At 31.6% G+C, this 23094-nt stretch overlaps 5 protein-coding genes across 8 annotated transcripts in view; 1 reads left to right on the top strand and 4 right to left on the bottom strand.

Annotated features, from left to right (window-relative positions):
* The window catches only part of LOC143921428 (uncharacterized), a 339615-nt gene that overhangs the window by 223959 nt on the left and 92562 nt on the right, over positions 1 to 23094 (top strand). The gene's annotated exons all lie outside the window — the stretch shown is intronic.
* Positions 34 to 7019, bottom strand: LOC143921062 (uncharacterized). 4 transcript variants are annotated; one of them, XM_077444177.1, is made up of 7 exons: positions 6850 to 7019; positions 6596 to 6748; positions 6276 to 6527; positions 6084 to 6199; positions 3098 to 3247; positions 2868 to 3021; positions 34 to 2797 (listed from the first exon to the last, which is right to left on the bottom strand). In XM_077444177.1, exons 4-7 carry the CDS (start codon positions 6162 to 6164, stop codon positions 2448 to 2450), a joined length of 735 nt encoding a protein of 244 aa, XP_077300303.1. In that variant the 5' UTR covers positions 6165 to 6199; positions 6276 to 6527; positions 6596 to 6748; positions 6850 to 7019; the 3' UTR covers positions 34 to 2447. The 4 variants fall into 4 exon arrangements, with proteins under 4 accessions (XP_077300303.1, XP_077300306.1, XP_077300305.1 ...); XM_077444180.1 differs by having other exon boundaries at positions 6627 to 6748; positions 6850 to 6886; XM_077444179.1 differs by lacking the exon at positions 6596 to 6748 and having other exon boundaries at positions 6783 to 6857.
* LOC143921296 (uncharacterized) lies at positions 10198 to 13606 on the bottom strand. Its single transcript, XM_077444542.1, has 7 exons — positions 13242 to 13606; positions 12716 to 12971; positions 12357 to 12540; positions 12169 to 12271; positions 11320 to 11502; positions 10683 to 10836; positions 10198 to 10605 (listed from the first exon to the last, which is right to left on the bottom strand). Exons 4-7 carry the CDS (start codon positions 12247 to 12249, stop codon positions 10454 to 10456), a joined length of 570 nt encoding a protein of 189 aa, XP_077300668.1. The 5' UTR covers positions 12250 to 12271; positions 12357 to 12540; positions 12716 to 12971; positions 13242 to 13606; the 3' UTR covers positions 10198 to 10453.
* Positions 16054 to 18193, bottom strand: LOC143920900 (uncharacterized). Its single transcript, XM_077443917.1, has 5 exons — positions 18139 to 18193; positions 17968 to 18070; positions 16801 to 16983; positions 16327 to 16480; positions 16054 to 16252 (listed from the first exon to the last, which is right to left on the bottom strand). The coding sequence occupies exons 2-5, from the start codon at positions 18046 to 18048 to the stop codon at positions 16152 to 16154; spliced, it is 519 nt and encodes a 172-aa protein (XP_077300043.1). The 5' UTR covers positions 18049 to 18070; positions 18139 to 18193; the 3' UTR covers positions 16054 to 16151.
* Positions 19693 to 22888, bottom strand: LOC143921763 (uncharacterized). The gene is made up of 5 exons (XM_077445148.1): positions 22837 to 22888; positions 22666 to 22768; positions 21453 to 21632; positions 20829 to 20982; positions 19693 to 20753 (listed from the first exon to the last, which is right to left on the bottom strand). Exons 2-5 carry the CDS (start codon positions 22744 to 22746, stop codon positions 20647 to 20649), a joined length of 522 nt encoding a protein of 173 aa, XP_077301274.1. The 5' UTR covers positions 22747 to 22768; positions 22837 to 22888; the 3' UTR covers positions 19693 to 20646.

Raw genomic sequence — 23094 nt, 5'->3', positions numbered from 1 at the left:
GACCGTATCCCGGCCTAACGAAACACATGTTGTGTAGTTTGTAAGAGGATCGTTTATTTTTGTTCAATTGTTACAATGGTTATTGTATGTACGAAGAGGTTGAGCTTCGGAAAAGTGAGCTGGTTGAACTCCAGAGGTTCATTTTGGTGTTGGGAGCTGGTGCGTCGCTTTATATACGTTCTGGCTTGAAGCGTGCCGTGTGCAGATGCTTTGTCTTAGTTTCCAGGACACGTGTGTTGGGGACACGTGTTGACCTGTTTTCGAGGCACGTGTCTTCGGTGGTAATTGGACTATTCGTCACATTGGGGTGGTCACAAAGACAATTTTTGCCATGAAAATCGCGAATACACAATATTTGGTACTCAAGTTCTCGTTACTATGATAGTTATCGTTAGTATGATGGACTTTTCGGCTGCCAGATGTTCCGTTATAGAGATTTTAGTGACTTTGTGACGAGTAATTTGTGACCAGTAATCACCGAACCGTCTTCAGTACACATGTGGTTTATAGCTATGGGGTCAGCGCCAGGACGTCGTTCATTTAAGAATGCGGGCATGTGCCACGTGTAAACGACTTTCAAGACATGTGTTACGGTTACCTGATGACATCACTGTTGGGTTTCGTTCGTTTTACGATCGAGCGATGAACTCTTTCTTCTGGAATGGTCGAAGGGGACGTTGCCCATGATACATGTTTGTATAGGATCGATGATGAGATCACTGGTTTTGATTCGTAATAGCACAAGTTTTGCTAGATTCCGACAAAGCCTTCAATATGAGGCCCCCCTAACGAATACAGTCTGTGAGACATATCCAGTGGCGGCTAGTGAGAATTCATAGAGGGGGGGCTGTAGAGATTAATCGGGCTGTAGTATAATACCGGTGATCAAATGCAGACAAAAATAGCATGTATATGTCTATACTGGGAGGCTGTAGCCCTGCAGCCTATATGGACGGCAAAAACAGCATGCATTTGTACTATATTGGGAGGGCTGCAGCCCGCAGGCCATATAGACGAGCCGCCACTGGACATATCTAATATATAATTTCGAAAGAGACTTTGTAAGGTTGTAAGGTTAGGTTGGGAGCTTCAAAAACAAATCAAAGTTTCTATGAATTTTTTTTTTCGATTTAAATAAATCTAATAAAAAAAAAACAAATGAATTTTTACTATTAGATTAACCATGTTTAAGCGGTTTATATTAGAAATTATAATACAAATACCAAGTAAAAGCACTAGTTTACTATAATCAAAACATACATAAACTAGTGTTGTACCGGATGAAATATTATCGCATGGGTTTTGGCATTTTAAGTTATTAAATAAAAATAAATGAAAATAAATGTGTCGGTCCTGTGTTCGATCCGCTCGCAGTCGAATTTTTTTCAAATACTTTTTAAATATATGTAATTGTTTAATATGAAAAAAATGGTTACCTAGTATAAATAATTACCTACATATACATAAACAATATATGTAAATCACCAATAGAAAACTTAATTAATTAATGTCGAATGGAAACGACTATTATAGGCAAACTCTGATAGGAAATGTTTGACTTCGAGTCACAAATATTCAAGTCTGACCAGCAGCTCTGCAGAAGTACTCCAAATAAATTATTTTTAATCGAGGTCAACCCAGGACTCGTCAGTTATATTGCTGACAAAAATTTTATGTAAATTCCAATAGAATATTCTCTTAAGTAAAAAAAAATTAAATGATTTACTCTGTTGTAAATAAAATTAATAATTGTTACAGAAAAATATTTTGAGATATTGAGATACCCCCATCCTAATAACAATCATTTTGTATGATTAATTTAATTAATTTTCTCATAATCACAGTCATCAAATGATTTTAAATATTTCTAGAATCCTTATCTACACTCACAATAATTTTATCACTGCAGATGCACTTCTTAATATCTCGTTAACTGACTTAATTTCTTAACTTGTTAATCTCACAACTATGAATAATACTTCATAGTTGTACTCCAGTAAACTGTCTATTAAATTTAAGCACATTTGGATGCTATTTTCATTAATGTTATACCCATTGATATTTGAACAGGAGATTTTAGATAGGAATTGATATAATACTTGATTAAAAATTTAGATTTAGAACATTGTATTTTCAAAAAAAAAGCAACATTATAACGTTTTTCATTCCAAACTGATCCTTTTTCATTTCGAATTAAACCTTTTTCATTTCAAATTGAAATTGAAAATGGGTCAATTTGAAATGAAAATGGTTTAATTTGAAATGAAACAATTTCAAATGAAAAAAGGGTCAATTTTTTGAACAGTTACGAATATGTATGGGATAGCTGGATGGGGTCATCCATACATTTTTGATAATAACAGAAATTGAGAAACATAAGAAATTTTATTTTCAATTTAATATAACGAGAGTTAATGGTGTGAAAGTGATTCCAATTTTTCATGAGATTAATTCTGATTAATCGTTGACGAATCATCTGTAGGTTGTCCATTTCGTGCGAAATTCGGATATGCTGGAGGTGGCGGGTATTCTTGGCCCGGTGGATATGCTTGACCCGGAGGATATACTTGACCCGGAGGATATACCTGCCCCGGAGGATATACCTGTCCCGGAGGATATACCTGTCCCGGTGGATATACCTGACCCGGTGGATATGTCTGACCCGGAGGATATACCTGACCTGGTGGATAAACCAGATTTGGCGGGTACATTTGACCAGGTGGGTACCCTTGACCTGGTGGATTCTTCAAGTTCCTGTATAAACTATAAACCACCAGGAAGAAGTATCCTTGTAGAACTGTAGAAAAGCGAGTGTTAGTGAGTGTTATGAATGTCATAAAATATAAATCAAGGTACAAGGTGCTTACAGATTCCCAAAATTGCACTTATAATAAGACTGACACCTTCAGCGACCATTCCATGTGAAAAATATGATACGGAATTGTTTATAGCACCGACGACATAAACCACAATGTAAATGAATATGTAGATCAACCATGGAGCCATCAAGCCAGGCTTATCCTGCCACAAAGAAAAATGTAGAGGTCACATTTGAAAATCAATCTATAAATTAAATGTGTTGGCGCTAAAATCTCACTCTGGCTGCTCCGATTGTCATCATGATGGCCATTACCGTATACAAAGCACTGAAGACTGATAAAGCCACATACATGTCATATACAGAATCATTATATTCTGTTGCGATACATATTGAGACTGATGTAATTAATAGTATTGCTCCTGCTATCTGCAATGGTAGATTCAATATTAATTTTGGTGAGCATTTGGTAATGCAATACTAGATGAAGTTTTCAAAATTGGGAATTAAATTAAAGTTTTATAAACGAAAAGAATATGTATGTATAATATGTATAGAAGAACTGCTCAGTGTTGCTTCGGCGAGTGACTTTAGTGGTTCTGAATATTGAAAATTGTAGATTTGCAAAACATAAACTACTTTTCTCAATAACGCTATTTTTATATTTTACTAGCTGTATTACCCGGCTTCGCTCAGTGTTTATAATATAAACCGCTTAAACATGACTAAGCTAATTTAATTAAAAAAAAAAAATATATTAAAAAATTAAAAAAAAAAATAAATAAAAAAATAAAAAATAAATAAAAAAAAAATCAAAAAAAAAATAAAAAAAAAAATCAAAAAAAAAATTTAAAAAAATCAAAAAAAAAATCAAATTTTTTTTTTTGCCTTCTAGGGCTTCGCCCTCGGCACCCCCCTGAGCCTTTGCCTTCTAGGGCTTCGCCCCTCCACGCCCCATGAGCAATTGCCGTTTAGGGCTTCGCCCCCATGATCAGTTGCCTTTTAGGGCTTCGCCCCTCCGCGCCCCCATGATTCAAAGCCGTCTAGGGCTTCGCCCCCCTTAGTTAATGCCTTTTAGGGCTTCGCCCCTCCGCACCCCCATGATTAAATGCCGTCTAGGGCTTCGCCCCCCCTAGTTAATGCCTTTTAGGGCTTCGCCCCCCGCGCCCCCAAGATTAATTGCCGTTTAGGGCTTCGCCCCCCTTAGTTAATGCCTTTTAGGGCTTCGCCCCTCCGCGCCCCCATGATTAAATGCCGTCTAAGGCTTCGCCCCCATGATCAGTTGCCTTTTAGGGCTTCGCCCCTCCGCGCCCCCATGATTAATTGCCGTCTAGGGCTTCGCCCCCCTTAGTTAATGCCTATTAGGGCTTGCGCCCCATGAGGCTGGGCCCCCCGGGCCCCCTTCGGGGCCCCACGGGGCTGCGCCCCTTGTGGCGCCCCCTTTTGAGCCCCATGAGGCTGGGCCCCCCGGGCCCCCATTCGGGGCCCCACGGGGCTGCGCCCCTTGTGGCGCCCCCTTTTGAGCCCCATGGGGCTGCGCCCCATGAGGCTGGGCCCCCCGGGCCCCCTTCGGGGCCCCACGGGGCTGCGCCCCATGTGGCGCCCCCTTTTGAGCCCCATGGGGCTGCGCCCCATGAGGCTGGGCCCCCCCGGGGCCCCACGGGGCTGCGCCCCTTGTGGCGCCCCCTTTTGAGCCCCATGGGGCTGCGCCCCATGAGGCTGGGCCCCCCGGGCCCCCTTCGGGGCCCCACGGGGCTGCGTCCCTTGTGGCGCCCCCTTTTGAGCCCCATGGGGCTGCGCCCCATGAGGCTGGGGCCCCACGGGGCTGCGCCCCATGTGGCGCCCCCTTTTGAGCCCCATGGGGCTGCGCCCCATGAGGCTGGGCCTCCCCGGGGCCCCACGGGGCTGCGCCCCTTGTGGCGCCCCCTTTTGAGCCCCATGGGGCTGCGCCCCATGAGGCTGGGCCCCACGGGGCTGCGTCCCTTGTGGCGCCCCCTTTTGAGCCCCATGGGGCTGCGCCCCATGAGGCTGGGCCCCCCAGGCCCCCTTCGGGGCCCCACGGGGCCCCACGGGGCTGCGCCCCTTGTGGCGCCCCCTTTTGAGCCCCATGGGGCTGCGCCCCATGAGGCTGGGCCCCCCCGGGGCCCCACGGGGCTGCGCCCCTGGCGGGGCCCCATGAAGCTACTCGCCTTGCGCCCCCGCGGGGGTGAATCCATTGAATCGAAAAAAACAAATCGGCGCCCATGGATCGAAAAAAAAAAAAAAATCGAATCACGTGTTCGATGACGTCACCGTTCTACGGACGACGACGACCAAGGATACATACAAAGTCTCTTTCCAAATTATAGATTAGAAGATATGTGTTTATAAATTATTATTATTTATAATTATTATTATTATTTATTAGTATTGCATTCAATTTTAGTACATTTTAGTACATTTATTAAAATTGATAAATGTTCATCAAATATTTTACATTAATTACAGTTTAATTTTTTATTATAAAAATTTTGGAGTTCCGTAGCTTAAGAAATTATGTAATATTTAATAGCATACTTCTTTAGAATTTTCTTATCCCCAAAAATTCGATTCCAATATTTCCATGTTAAATTTGATTAAATATTAAATAAATTTTAATGTCTGATGATGAATAAAATTCAATTGACATTTAATTAATTTTCAAAAGATCAATCAAAATGGTTTACAGATTTTTGATACGGAATATCAGTTGATATGTAGGTATATAAATCATATTCTGAAATCACAGATATGTTTCATAGAGTTGATAGCAACACATACAATCAAATATCTCACATTATTACGGAAACACAATCGAAAACATCTGATAAATCATCTTTTTGGCAGTAAAAACGTGCGTTTTGATTAAAAGATTTGTATTTAAATAAATCTATCATTTCATAAAATCATAATTTCTAAACAATGATTAGTGAACTTTGACAATCTGCCTAAACATTGTTTTTTTTCTATACTCAATTCATTTGAATTATTAAAAAAAATACATACATACTTTCCTCCATGATAATACTTATTAATCAAATATAAAATGTAACCGACATTTTTTAAATATGATCTATATGTAGCACAATTGATATTGATAAAACATTAACTGTGTAAAATTTAATTTCAGTTAATATTCAAAAGATCCTACTTAATATATAAAAGATAATTGACATATGTATATACTTAAAATGTATTTGTCCTCAAAATAATATAGAAAACCACCGAATTAATAATGTTATATTACCGAATCTATGATTCCTAAGATTATGGAACCAGATTTCAGCGTGCAGCCGCAGCAACAATTATTTATGTACGGAAGTCCCATTTCAAATTATGTACTCGATTTATTCAATCAAATTACTGAAATATATTTCAATATAATAATACATTAAATAAAATATTTTTTATTAATAAAATGGATAAATAAAAATGATACCTTTGGCCCAGAAGATATGTGTAACTATGTACATATATATCTTTAAGAATAATGATTCAAATTGTTTCATTCCACAAAACAATTTGAACTAAGTATTCGCAAGCTTGTTTTTTTTATTAATATAATCGCTTATCATTTTATTTGATAAGATATATCACAATTGATAAAAACGGTGTCAGGGGGAGTATTCTCACTTTGGTGCGTCATTGTTCAAACACTTTACATTGGTATGCATTTGGGATTCCAATTAGCCTGAAAATAATATTTCAAAATCAAACATCGCTCATAAATGATATAAAATAATTGAATAAACAAATTACAAAAACTTTGGTTCTTTCAGAAACAAAAAACCTTGTAATGATTCTGAAGACTAGGGTTAGGGTTAGATTGTCTCAAAATTCTGTTGTGTCAGTGTTAGGATCATTCAATACAACGCTGACTATTGACTCGATCAACATTATTATTCCCCATACCTGTAATGGTAATTGAATATTCACTTTAACTTACATACATGTTGCAATGATGCTATCCTGGTTATTGTAATCGTTTAATATATTCGATAAGAATTACATACATATATCTAAACCTCACTTAAATGCCTTGGGATATTCCAATTTTTGCCACTATGAAAAATTATAAAAAAAAGCATTTGATTTGATATCTGTATCATTTGCACCAAACTACTCATATTGAAACTGTTATTACACTTTCTCATTGTACGTCAAATGAATCAGGTCTAAGGACTGTGAATTTTGGCATATTTGAAGTGAAGTTCATTAGTATCAGTAATATTTTGATTAAATATTTGAATTGAAAACCATTACTAAATTATATTAATTCTTTATTTCAAATTTTATTTTATTTTTTGTTATTTGATTTATTTTCAATGGTCTTCACTTTGTTAAATTAATTTTGTTTCAGTATCCATATAAGACTAGTTGCTTTACCCGGCTTAGCTCAGTATTTGTATTATAAATAAAAGGGCTGTATACTCGAAATCTTAATTTTGTTGCCGTTCCTTTCTTCGATATATATATATATATATATATATATATATATATATATATATATATATATATATATATATATATATACATCGAGTGAATGCGATAATATACATATACATCCAAAACTGGACCAATTAAAAAAAAAAAATCATCATCGGTATGATAAAGATATTTTCTATGCTCGTGTGCTCGTATGTTTTTAAGTATCAACCATCAAATAAGCTCACTGGACTCTTTTCGTAGGTGTAAAAAAGAGGCGATTTTATAGATGTTTGGCGGCTCCTAGCTCCTATAAAAAATAACTAATAAAAAAAATAAAACCACAGAAACATGCCAATGGTGGATATCCATAGCATATATAATAATTTCTCTAGTGCCATAATTGAGGAAGGGAGAAGTGTAATACGTTTGTATGGACAAGGCGCTGGTGTCCAGCCTTCTTAAACATGGCGAATCTAATAGTAAATATTAATTTGTTTTTTTATTAAATTTATTTGAATCGAAAAAAATATATATCGAATCGTCGTCATAGAAACTTTGATTGTTTTTGATGCTACCAACCAAAATTACATACTTACATAGTTACAAAGTCTCTTTCGAAATTATATATTAGATAAGGATTGTTCGTTTGCTAAAAAAAATTTGTATACTTTCTCATGGTATTATAATTAGATGGACTCATAGTTAGGTTGTGGATGGTTTTTGTAGCCAGATTTGCTTGGGTTCAAATTCATAGAAATATGCACATATGTACATATATTGAATTCATTTCGGCATTAAATATGTATATTGGAATCGTGTGAAGATGATCAAATTTTGACAATTTATACGAAATTGCAAACCTACAGATTTTGAAATAAAATCACCAAATTTGGGATAAAAAATAAGTTTTGTAATTAATGAAGAAATTAAGAAAAACATATTTTTAATTAAATTATAATGTATGTAAATAAGTACATACGTATGTAGTATGTAGAAGAGAATTTATAAAAATAGTCACTTAATAATCAACAGAAATCACAGCTATTAAAATATAATTTCACCTTCGCCGTCATTGGGTACACTACTTAAGGAGATCCTTGATATCAAACGTAACATATCATGCCTGCCGTCGCTTGCAGAGGACATAAAAACGATAAAAACTGATATTAGCGACCTCAAAGCAACATGTGAATTTAACAGTTCAAAGATTATTGAGGCCGAAAGTAGGATAAGTGCAGTAGAGGATAAAGTGAAAGACATCGAGTCACTTAAGAATATTGTTGATGTATTACAAAATAAAATCGCAAGCAATGAACAGAGATTAAGGCTCAACAATGTTGAAATAAAAGGAATCCCTTGTAAAAATAATGAAAATGTCTTTAATATTTTTGACTCGATCTCCAAAACTGTAAATTGTAATATTCCAAAATCAGAAATTAATTATATCACAAGAGTTCCCACCCGCACTTCGGATAAACTACTTGTAGTGAGCTTCATCAATAGATATATTAAAGAAGACTTTGTTGCGACTACCCGTAAACACAAGAATCTCACAGTTAATGATATAGGTGTTGGTGTTGATAATACCAAAATCTACATAAATGATCAATTAACCATTGCCAATAAACAACTTTTGACCAAAACAAAATCCTATGCTAAAGATAAGGGGTTTCAATACGTCTGGGTAAGAAATTCAAACATACTTTTAAGAAAAAACTCCACTTCAAAGATTCTACACATAAAGACTTTGGACGACCTAAAAAAGATTATATAAATATTTTTTCAATGAATAAGCAATCAATTCTAATTTTTTATTTATATTTTTCTTACCTTCTCTTTTATGTGATAATTATATTTACCGATCCTGTTATTCTCTTCTCTATATTTTATATCTACATTTCTTACTTTATTTTTTACTGTATTTTCCACCATATTTTTTACTATATTTTCACTTTTATTAATAATAATTATTTGAATATAAATATTATTATCAAAGAATATACACTAACTAATTCCATATTTTATTTTACTAATACTTATTTCAATTCAATTGCTATCATCAATAACTGTTGTTTGATAATTGATTCTATATCTTCATTTATAATTACATATACTTGTACATGCAATTACATTTTTTACTGTAATTTCTTCCATACTTTTTGCTCTATTTATAACTATAGTTTCACTTCTATTATTGATTATTGTCTTAATATTAATATTATTGTTAAAGAATATAAACTGGTTAATTCCATATTTCACTTTGTTAATATATGTTCAGATTCATTTACTACCATCAATGATTATTATTTGAACAATAGTTCTATATCTTTGTTTATAATTATTGATGCATGTTCATTTGTATACATATGTCTATGCTTACCTACGCATGTAGGCTTATACGTCTATCTTTACGCACTCTATCAATTCTGCCCATATATTATGGTTTTTGTTTTCATTATTAATTATTGGTTCTTTCTTATATTTCTAAACGCACTTTATTTTCAATTCTATTGTCAATTGTCATCTAAATCATTGTTTATTATTATATTATGAACAAATACTTGCCAAAAAACTATATAATTCGCTTTATTAATTTTATTTTAACTCAATTGGTATCACGAGTGATGGTTTGCTCGGTAATTCCGTATCGCTTCTATGGATGCAAGTATGTATGTGTATATTTATATTCATATACACATAACTGCTGATATTTATGCTTCTGGATATCTACACGTCTATCACTACGTACTCATCAATTGCCAATTTCTATTTACGTTTTACAATTTATCTTATTTTTATTACATTGCTATATTTTATTCTGTGTACTTTCCATGTTCCTTATTTCCATGTGCTTTATTTTCCTACTCTTTTCTTATTTTAAATGTTTGAGCTTTTCTTTTTTTTACCTATATGTGAAAATTATTAATGGTTTACTTAACATAATTATATTTTTTTTACTATCAATCTATGTAACTTAATAAACTGTAAATTTTCCAAATAAATAAATAAATAAATAAATAAATAATGGATACAATTCTTTCTCCAGGTTGCAATAATTAGAATAAATATTCTTTCCAAAATCGCAATGGATTGTAAAATTGAATGGATGTGGGTTATAATTTTATATACATTATTGTAAGTGGAAGTATCATCACAATATTAAATGAAAATATCATTAACTTAAATTTATTATAAATTGTCCACAATAGACTGCGCGTTTGAAGGCGTCAAGGGTATTTCAGCATCTGTGGCGATATTTGAAGTGGTTGGTCGACACTTTAGAGGATTCTTTAATAATCTGTATAAACTGTAAACCACCAGGAAGAAGTAAAATTGGAGACCTAGAAAAAAAATGTAACTTTTGCTATTCTTTATTTGATATATATCATACAAAATTAAAAAAAAAGCTTTTACTTACTGATTCCCAAAATTCCACTTATAATGAAGCTGCAAGCTGCACCGACATTTCCAAGTGAAAAATATGATATAGAGTTAATTATAGCACCGACAAGATAAACTATAATGTAAGCGAATACGTAACCCAGCCACGGAATCAAACAGTTTGGGCTATTCTGTGAACAATATAAACATAATTATTTAGAGCTCAATTTATTTATTGAAATATTGAAACCATTGTGGTATTATAGGTCAAATAGTCAAATAAAAATATGTATATAAGAATAGAACAAATAGGGGTAGACTCTCCCGAAACTCGCTGTATCAGAAAAGCAAAGAACTTTCTGGATGTATACATGTACATATGTATATACTAACTTAAGTCTTGTACATAATCCAATGTGAAAGCCTAAAATAGACCTTGATGTATGTAATACGGAATTCGGAGAATTGGTTTTCATGATATGCCATTCCACCCAGTCATGCCATATTAAATAAAAGGAAATATGTACATACATGTACATTTCCAAATTTTATTCTTAATAATACTTAATTTTGCATTTACAACAATTCACACCAAGTCCATATGGTGGAGACCCGGCCAAAAACTCGGCACATTTATTTATTTACAAGATAAATATAAAATAATAGTGTCTTACTTTTGATGCTCCAACGATTAGCATTATGGCCATGATCAAGTATATGGCGCTGAAGACTGAATAAGCCACAAACATGCTATATAGGGTTTGTTCGTCTCCCGTTTCTGTTGTGGTGTCAATGCTAGGATCATTCAATACAACGCTGACTAAGATTGAAACGATCAACATTATTATTACCCATATCTGTAATGGTAATTGAATATTCACTTTAATTTACATACATGTTGCAGTGATGTTGCAGTGATGTTATCATTGTAATCGTTTAATATCATCGATAAGAATTACATATATCTAAACCTCACTGAAATGCCTTGGGATATTCCAATTTTTGTCAATATGTGTAATTATAAAAAAAAGCATTTGATTTGATATCTGTATAGCTCTGTATCATTTGCACTAAACTACTCATATTAAAACTGTTTTTACACTTTCTCATTGTACGTCAAATGAATCACATAAATTCAGATCTAAGGAATGTGAATTTTGGTATATTTGAAGTGAAGTATCAGAAATATTTCGACCATTTTGATTAAATGTTTGAATTAAAACCCCACTACTAAATTATATCAATTTTTTTTTGTTATTTAATTTATTTTCAATGGTCTTCACTTTTTTAAATTAATTTTGTTTCATTATTAATATAGGTTTGAATCATACACTCTAGTAAAAAAATCATAAACATGTCTAGACAATGTATTTCACCAAATTCTTTATGGATAAACTTATAAGCAAAAAATATATTAGTATTAAATTTTAATTAAGAAAGCTTATTTTTTTATAGTATCTGTTTAAAAATTACCAATGCAAATAAAACAATCTAATAATATATAATCAAGAAGATTGTCTTACCGCATCCACTACTCCAACAATTATGGCACCGGTTTTCAGCGTACAACCGCAACAGAATGTATTCAACTGTGGAAGTCCCATTTTGATTTATTCGCCTGCATTACTGAAATTATCAACTGATTCTGTAAGTAATCCTGTAAACTAAAACATGTAATAATATTCAATACGTATTTCAAACGATTGCATACCACAAATCACTATATATCACTTGATGAAATATTTCGAACTATTCGCAATTTCTATATGCCCAATATATTATATGTAGTAGTGCTGTTGCTAATCATTTCATGACTGTATTTAGATTATGTTTTTATTCGATAGTGAAAGAGTTATAATTTAAAACTGCGCCTTACTTGTGAAACCATGTTTAATCTAAATTTAAAAATATTATACAAGTATAGATATAAGAATTAAATGAAACTATTTCAAATTATTCGATTTATTCAAATCAAATTACTGAAATGTATTTTAATATAATAATATATTTAATAAAATATCTTTTTATCAATACAATGGATAAATAAAAGTGATAAGAAGATATGTGTACCTATATATCTTTAAGAATAATGATTAATTCGCTTCCTCTTAATTGATCATCTTGATTCCACGCATTTCATTCCATAAAACAATTTGAACCAAGTCTTCGCAAACTTGTTTTTTTTATTAATATAATCACTTATCATTTTATTTGATAAGATATATCACAATTGATAAAAACCCTTAGTGTCTGGGGGAGTATTCTTACTTTGGTGCGTCATTGTTCAAACACTTTAGATTGGTATGAATTTGGGATTCCAATTAGCCTGAAAATAATAATTCAAAATCAAACATCGCTCATAAATGATATAAAATAATTTGAAAATAAATTATCGCGTTCGTTTATTTATTTTAATGAAATAATGTAATTTAATATGCACTTAAGAAATACTAAACATACATACATAGTTAATTTAAGCGTTCAGTTCAATTTAGATATATTTTCGTCAAAGTAGTAAATATAGATTTATCAAAATTCAAATTTATACATCATATTTTCAATAAGCAAATTTGTAAAAACATTTTTTGGTACTTACTCTATTTTTCTATATTTTTCTACCATATAAAGTATAAGGATTGTTCGTTTGATAAAAAAGTTTCTTATGATATTATAAATAGATGGACTCATTGAGCTGTGGATGGTTTTTGTAGCCAGCTTTGCTTGGGTTTGAATTCCTAGATACATATATGTATGTACATACAAATGTATATTGAATTCATTTCTGCATTTCAAATCTTGACAATTTATACGAAATTGCAAACCTACAGATTTTGATACAAAATCACCAAATTTGGGATAGTATTTTTTCGAAAGGGGTGAGAGCTCGGTGTATAGGGGGCAGTGTTGCCAGATTTCTAAAATTACAGATCAGGACATTCACTATTATTTAAGTTTAAGAATGAATGAAGAAATTAAGAAAAAATATTTTTAATTAAATTATAATGTAAGTAATTAAGTACATATGTACGTATATATGTAGAAGAGAACTTAAAATAGTCACTTAATAATCGACAGAAATTACAGTTATTATAATATAATGGATACAATTACAGGAATTATATTTTTGTTTAAATGCAAAAAAATTATGCAATCATAACAGTTTTATTAAAAGTTTTTTCCTAGCTTTTAACTTCTTTCAAAATATGTTCGCCAGCTTTGCTTGATAAAAAATTCCTAGAGTCTTTACAATTGCATTAATTCAGCTTCTTAGGTTTCTAACAATAATCTGTTTCTCTCCTTTCTCCAGGTTGCACTAATTAGACTAAATATTCTTTTGAAAATTGCAGTGGATTATAAAATTGAATGGATGTGGGCTACAATTTTAAACACATTATTGTAAGTGGAATGGTATTTAAAAAATATTGTCCATTTCTCATTTTTTTTCCTCGTTTGCATTAGTAAAAATTTGTTTAATAAACAGACATCTACTTATAGAAGGTCAACATTGCAAAAATATTAAATAATTTTTGTTAATTTTGCAGTTGAAGAAAATTCGATTTTCATGTTTGGTTTAAGGACAAGACTTTGATGGATTGAAATATGTTATTTTTAAAGTCAAACCATTTCTATTTACATATACCCAGTGGCGGACTGGGACTGAAATCAGTGCATGCCAGAAGTCAAAGGGGGCCCACCCAGGGTTAAAATAATTTGCCCCCCCCCCCCCATATAACAAAATTTTCTTCTTTCCATCACGCTAAAAATCAAGGGAAATTTTTTTTTCAAAATTGGGAATAAACAAATTTAGGTACAAGAAAAATGGCAAAAGCAAAATAGATCCATAAACTATATTGTATATTTCGTTTTAACCCTTGTCCTAGGTAAATAGAATGCATCATAAAAGAATGCGGCATAAAAGCGGCTTTTACTTTTACTTTACGGAATAAAAATGGATTTTATTTTTAATTTATTTATTATTTTATTTTGATTTTATTTTATTTTTAAAAATTGGATTTACCTTATTGAGTTATAAAATATGAAAAAAATAAGCTTATTTTTGAAAAAGTAATTATAAAAAAATATTATGTAAAAAGAGAAAAAAGCGCAAATTTTTTTCCACAAATCTTTACATAGTCAATATTAATCAAACTGAGTCACCAAAAAACTATCAATTAACTTAATTTCTACCGACTGTCTTTTCACTTTATCTATGTACATACATATGTATGTACGTAATAACATTAGATAAAGTTTTGTTTTGTTTTTTTTCAAAGCACATAGCAGCGATTATTTTATTAGTTACCCAAAAGTAACATACATAAGAAATAAACGTAGCATTCATAGATCCATAGTATCTCATTAATAATTAAATTCATAATATTTTCTAAATTCACACTATTCCTTAATTTAGGCGAGTGCCCCCCTATGGCCCCCCCAAATTACGTCCCTGAAAAAAATGCATAATATTTTCAATTAATGTTAATCGAAAATCGGGATTTTGGGGAGGGGGCCCCTATCCTATATTTCTATTTACATGGATGTGTCTAGATAAGGAATAGATTTTATATTCGGAAACTGTTTAAAATTGTGTATTTAAATCTTACTATATCATCGAAGTATAATCAAATGTTATTTGAAAATATGAAGTAAATTTAAATCGCTGGTTGATGATGAATCGTCCTATCAAAATTGTTTTAAGCAATTCAGTTTATATACGAAAATTTGTTTATTCCCATTTTCATTTCAGTAGTTAGTTGTTTATATACATATTATTATTTATATACATATTATTGTTTATATACATATTATTGGTATATACATAATCTTGAGGTTGGAATAGGCCCGGCAAAAGGGCCCACGCAAATGTTGAAACTTACATTTCAAGCCTAATAAAAAAAGTTAACCGATCCTTGGGCTGTTAAAGCAGGTATTAGTTATTTGTGTATATCGTAAGAAATTTGTTTTGTTGAAATACCCAAACTTTAGGTCCCAAAGTTGCAATATCCTATAAATTTTTATACACGTGAAATAGTTAAAAAGTTATTTAATTTTACTGAGGGCCCATATTTTCTAACAGATAGTGGGGCCCACATGCCATCGGGCATGTTCGCTTGTATGGCCAGTCCGCCACTGCATATACCTATACATATTTGTGCATATACATACTTTTTGTTAAGTCTGGATTTTCAAAGGCAATGCGGGACTCGGGATTTGTCTGTTGAACTCGGGACAGTCCCGCTCAAATAGGGATGTCTGACAACCCTGGTAGGGTGCCCTGTTTTTGAAAAAACGCTTCCATTTTTTGCTTGTGTTTAAAATTTTTAACAATCTGGCCAATGTCGTACAATTTGGCTAGTATATATTTTAATATAAAAAAAAACAACTAAGAAAGTAAAAATATAAAGATTATTTAGAAAATTCTCTGATTTATTAAATGTTATATTACAATACAACGACAATTAACACAGATTAAATGAATGTGATAATGAGATTTTCAATTGCTCATTTATGCCATTTGCCCACCTCGGGTGAAATTTGGATATGTTGAAGGATTCTTTAATGACCTGTATAAAAAGTAAACTACCAGGAAGGAGTAAAATTGGAGACCTAGAAAAAAAATGTAACTTGCAATTCTTTCATTTGATATATCATACAAATTAAAAAAAAAAACTTTTACTTACTGATTTCCAAAACTCCACTTATAATGACGTTGCAAGCTGGACGGACATAACCAATTGAAAATAATGATATAGAGTTAATTTTAACACGGACAAGTTTAATTATAATGTAAACGAATACATAACCCAGCCACGGAATCAAACAGTTTGGGCTATTCTGTAAACAATATAAAGATAATTATTTAGAGCTCCATTTATTTATTGAAATATTGTGAACATTATGGTATTATAGGTCAACCTATTGCATCACAACGGCCAAATAAAAATATGTATATAAGTAAAGAGCGAATGGAGGTAGATTCTCCGGAAACTCGCTGTATCAGAAAAGTAATACGGAATTCGAAGAATCAGGTTTCTTGATATGCCATTCCACCCAGTCATGCCATATTAAATAAAAGGAAACATACATGTATATTTCTACAGTTTATTCTTAATAATACTATAAATAAGATAAATATAAAAAAAATAGTGTCTTACTTTTGATGCTCCGAAGATTAGCATTATGGCCATAATCACGTATATAACGCTGAAGACTGAATAATTCACAAATATGTTGTATAGGGTTTGTTTCCCTCCCACTTCTATTGTGGTGTCAATGCTAGGATCATTAAATACGACGCTGACTGAGATTGACGTGATAAAAATTATTATTCCCAATACCTGCAATGGTAATTGAATATTCACTTTAATTTACATGTTGCAATAATGTTATCATGGTTATTGTAATCGTTTAATATTGTTGCGTAGGGGTGGGTGGAGGATCCAAGTAAAAGGCCAAGGTCGTGTCACAGCATTAATTGGTGATTAAGGAGATACACACACTGGTAGTGCTCCGTCCAGAATGTCTTGATATGGTCTAAGTACCTCCTTATAAAGGACAGGTCGCTCAGGGCATCTTCGACGTCCGGTTACTTCCCTATTGTTTAGGCTAGTACCCGGATATGTATGCTCACGACACTCAGTCCCACGCTATCGCTGTCACTTCTGAGAATGGACCGGGTGCCGTTACTACGCCAATTCGGTGGCAACGCTGAAATTGAGTATGGAAGAGAAATGGCTGAAGTTTTTTAGAGATACCAAGCATATTGAACAGAAGTCATGTTTAATAAAACTATGTGAATATTTGCCATTCCAGCCCACAATGCCAATGTGGAGAGAATATTTTCCCTGATGTCAACACAATGGTCGGATGAAAGAAATAAGCTGGCAGTTGAGGCAGTTGAGGCAATTTTGGTTTGCCAGTATAATTTTAAAATGACTTGCGCCCAATTTTTTAATCACGTAAAAGAGGAAAGCGATTTAATTAAAAAAGTTAAATCATCGTTAAAATACGATTGGGCTAAAAAAGATATTTTAAAATAAACTATTGCCTACCTACTTTTCCATGTTTTATTTATGTAGCACTTAAATGTCCAGTATCAATGCTTGACAATTATGGCAACCCTAACTATACATATAGTAAAAAAATCATAAACATGGCGACACAAAGTTTTTCGCCAAATTATTTTTGGTTAAACATATAAGCATAATAAATAAAAGCATTAAATTTTAATTAAGAAAGCTATTTTTTTAATATTATATGTTTAAAAATTACCAATGCAAATAAAACAATTTAATAGTACATAATTAAGAAGATTGTCTTACCGCATCAACTATTCCAACAATTTTGGCACCGGTTTTCAGTGTACAACCGCAACAGCATGAATCCAACTGTGGAAGTTCCATTTTGATTTATTCGCCTGAATTTCTGAAATTATCAACCGATTCTGTAAGTAATCCTGTATACTAAAACATGTAATATTATTCAATACGTACTTCAAATGATTGCCGATGACAAATGACTATATCACTCGACAAACTACTTCAAACTATTCGCAATTTCTATCAGTCCAATATGTGTAGCTGTGCTGTTGCTTATCATTTTATTTGAATAATAACCCGATATATGTATGTTTGGGAATAAATTCATTTTATGACTGTATTTATCCGATAATGAAGGGGTTATAAAATAAAACTGCGCTTTATTTGTGAAACCATGTTTTTTTTCAATCCAAATTTAAAAATATTATATAATTATAAATACATATAAGAATTAAAAGAAACCATTTCAAATTATTCGATTTATTCAATCAAATTACTGAAATGTATTTCAATATAATAATAAATTAAATAAAATATATTTTTATTGATACAATGGATAAATAATATATATATATATATATATATATATATATATATATATATATATATATATATATATATATCTTTAAGAATAAGGATTAATTCGCTTCCTCTTAATTGATGATCTTGATTCCACGCGTTTCATTCCACAAAACAATTTGAACTAAGTATTCGCAAGCTTGTTTTTTTATTAATATAATCGCTTATCATTTTATTTGATAAGATATATCACAATTGATAAAAACCCTTGGTGTCTGGGGGAGTATTCTCACTTTGGCGTGACATTGTTCAAACCATTGAAGTAGAATGGTAGAATGAACATTAACTTCAATGGTTCAAACTCTTTACATTGGTATGGTATGGTATTGGTATGGTATTGGGATTCCAATTAGCCTGAAAATAATAATCCAAAATCAAAATCGCTCATAAATGATATAAAATAATTTAAAAATAAATTATCACGTTCGTTTATTTATTTTAATGAAATAATACTATTTAATATGTAGGTACTTAAGAAATACTAAACATATCGAATATCGAATCGTCGTCATATAAACTTTGATTTATTTTCGATGCTATCAACCAACATTACATACTTACATACATAGTTACAAAGTCGCTTTCAAAATTACATAGACTAGTTGTTTTACCCGGCTTCGCTCAGTATTTCTATTAAAAATAGCATAAACATGGCGAATCTAATAGTAAATATTAATCTGTTTTTTATTAAATTCATTTGAATCGAAAAAAAATTATATCGAATCGTTGTCATAGAAACTTTGATTGTTTTCGATGTTATCAACCAAAATTACATACTTACATAGTTACAAAGTCTCTTTCGAAATTATATATTAGATAAGGATTGTTCGTTTGCTAAAAAAACCCCGAATTTTGTATACTTTCTCATGGTATTATAATTAGATGGACTCACAATTAGGTTGTGGATGGTTTTTGTAGCCAGATTTGCTTGGGTTCAAATTCATATAAATATGCACATATGTATGTATATTGAATTCATTTTGGCAGTAAATATGTATATTAGAATCTTGTGAAGATGATAAAATTTTGACTATTTATACTAAATTGCAAACCTACAGATTTTGATATAAAATCACCAAATTTGGGATTAAAAAGAAGTTTAATAATTAATGAAGAAATTAAGAAAAACATATTTTTAATTAAATTACATATGTAAATTTAATTAAACTATAGTCACTAATTAATCGACAGAAATCACAGCTATTAAAATATAATAGATACAATTACAGGAATTATATTTTGGTTTAAATACAAAAAAATATGCAATCATAACAGTTTTATTAAAAGTTTTTCCAAACTTTTAACTTGTTTCAAAATATTTTCGCCAGCTTTGATTGATAAGAATTTCCTAAAGTCTTTACAATTGCATTAATTCAGCTTCTACGGTTTCTAACAATAATCTGTTTCTCTCCTTTATCCATTTGGACTTATTAGACTAAATATTCTTTCGAAAATTGCAATGGATTGTAAAATTGAATGGATGTGGATTACAATTTTAAACACATTATTTAAAAAATATTGTCCATTTCTCAATTTTTCTCTCGTTTGCTTCAGTAAACATTTGTTTAATAAACAGACATCTACTTATAGAAGGTCAACATTGCAAATAATAATATTAAATAATTTTTGTTAATTTTGCAATTGAAGAAAATTCGATTTTCATGTTTGGTTTAAGGACAAGACTTTGATGGATTGAAATATGTTATTTTTAAAGTTAAACCATTTCTATTTACATATATACATATTATGTACATAATTGTACATAATTGTACATATACAAATTTTGTTAAGTCTGGATTTTCAGAGGCATTGCGGGACTCGGGATTTGTCTGTTGAACTCGGGACAGGGATCGCTCAAATAGGGATGTCTGGCAACCCCTTTTTTAAGCGCTTCCATTTTTAGCTTGTGTTTAAAATTTTTAACCATCCGGAACAATGTCGAACATTTTGGCTAGTACATATTTTAATGTAAAAAAACAACCAAGAAAGTAAAAATATAAAGATTATTTAGAAAATTCTCTGATTTATTAAATGTTATATTTCAATACAACGACAATTAACATAGATGAAATGAATGTGATAATGAGATTTTCAATTGCTCATTTATGCCATTTCCCTACCTCGGGCGAAATCGGGATAGGGAGGTATCTCTGGAGTCTTCAATAATCTGTATAAACTGTAAACCACCAGGAAGAAGTAAAATTGGAGACCTAGAAAAAAAATGTAACTTTTGCTATTCTTTATTTGATATATATCATACAAAATAAAAAAAAGCTTTTACTTACTGATTCCCACAATTCCACTTATAATGAAGCTGCAAGCTGCACCGACATTTCCAATTGAAAAATATGATATAGAGTTAATTATAACACCGACAAGATAAACTATAATGTAAACGAATACGTAACCCAGCCACGGAATCAAACAGTTTGGGCTATTCTGTGAACAATATAAACATCATTATTTAGAGCTCAATTTATTTATTGAAATATTGAAACCATTGTGGTATTATAGGTCAAATAGTCAAATAAAAATATGTATATAAGAATAGAACAAATAGGGGTAGATTCTCCCGAAACTCTGTGGATGTATACATGTGTGTATATACTAACTTAAAATAGACAGATCTAAGTCTTGTACATAATCCAATGTGAAAGCCTAAAATAGACCTTGATGTATGTAATACGGAATTCGGAGAATCAGGTTTCTTGATATGCCATTCCACCCAGTCATGCCATATTAAATAAAAGGAAATATGTACATACATGTATATTTACATATTTTATTCTTAATGATACTTAATTTTGCATTTACAACAATTCACACCAAGTCCATATGGTGGAGACCCAGCCAAGAACTCGGCACATTTATTTATTTACAAGATAAATATAAAAAAAATAGTGTCTTACTTTTGATGCTCCGATGATTAGCATTATGGACATGATGATGTAGAGAGTGCTGAAGACTGAATAAGCCACAAACATGTTATATAGGGTTTGTTTGTCTCCCAAATCAGCTGTGTCAGTGTTAGGATCATTCAATATAACGCTGACTGAGATTGACGTGATCATAATTATTATTCCCAATACCTGTAATAGTAATTGAATATTCATTTTAATTTACATACATGTTGCAATGATGCTATCATGATTAGAATTTGATTTATTAGATTTTGATAAGAATTACATATATCATATATCAAAATTATAAAAAAAAGCATTTGATTTGATATCTGTATAGTTCTGTATCATCTGCACTAAACTACTCATATTAAAACTGTTCTTACACTTTCTCATTTTATATCAAATGAATTACATAAATCCACGTCTACGAAATGTGAATTTTGGTACATTTGAATTGAAGTTTACAATTATCAGAAATATTTGAACACTTTTGTACAATTGAATATCAGACACACTTTTGTACAATTGTTTTTTCATAATAAATTATTTAATAAAAATACACATAATATCATAATTATACCTATGTATATAACTAACAAGTTGATTCACTTTTCAATAAATTCATTTAGATGAGGTTTCTTGTAAGTATAATAAACTAGTGTTGTATCCGATGAAATATCATCGCATGGGTGTTGGCATATTACATAAGTTATTAAATAAAAAAAATTAAAAGAAATGTGACGGCCCTGTGTTCTATCCACACGCGGTCGAATTTTTTTCAAATATTATATATTTAATTTAATATGTATATTTAATTGTTTAATATGAAAAAAGGTAAAAATTATCTACCTATCTAAATGTATATAAACAATATAAAACACCAATAGAAAAGTTAATTAATTAAATAAATTTTCAATAGATCTGCGCGCGCACATTAATACGGGAGGAAAAGCCTGTTCCTCTTGTTCCTGTTGTATCCTGCTCGCGCAAATTATGTATGTATGTACGTGAGTATGTACCGTTTACCACGCACCCTTTTTCGATCTTTGACTTCCGATATTTGCGTTTTCGGGCGTTTCACATTCGGGCCCATCACGGTGACCGGAAATATTACTATTACATTTTAATTAAGAAAGCTATTTTTTTAATATTATCTGTTTAAAAATTACCAATGCAAATAAAACAATTTAATAGTACATAATTATGAAGATTGTCTTACCGCATCCACTATTCCAACAATTATGGCACCGGTTTTCAGCGTACAAACGCAACAGCATGTATTCAACTTTGGAAGTCCCATTTTGATTTATTCGCCTGAATTACTGAAATTATCAACTGATTCTGTAAGTAATCCTGTAAACTAAAACATGTAATAATATTCAATACGCACTTCAAACGATTGCCTACGACCAATGACTATATTACTCGACAAAATACTTCGAGAAAATTCAATTTATCAGTGTATGTATCTAGTGAACATGTTATAAAATAAAACTGAACCACACTTGTGAAAGCATGTTTCTTACAAACAAAATTTAAAAATATCAATTCTACTTAATAGCATGTATTTTTTTTTGTTGCCAGCTTTGCTTGAATTCGAATTCTTAGATATATTATATACTAGCTGTATTACCCGTCTTCGCTCAGT

The sequence above is a fragment of the Arctopsyche grandis genome, chromosome 13 (assembly GCF_051622035.1).
Source record: "Arctopsyche grandis isolate Sample6627 chromosome 13, ASM5162203v2, whole genome shotgun sequence".
NCBI lineage: Eukaryota > Metazoa > Arthropoda > Insecta > Trichoptera > Hydropsychidae > Arctopsyche > Arctopsyche grandis.
The sequence above is the reverse complement of the archived record's forward strand: the minus strand, read 5'-3'. Positions and strand labels throughout refer to the sequence as shown.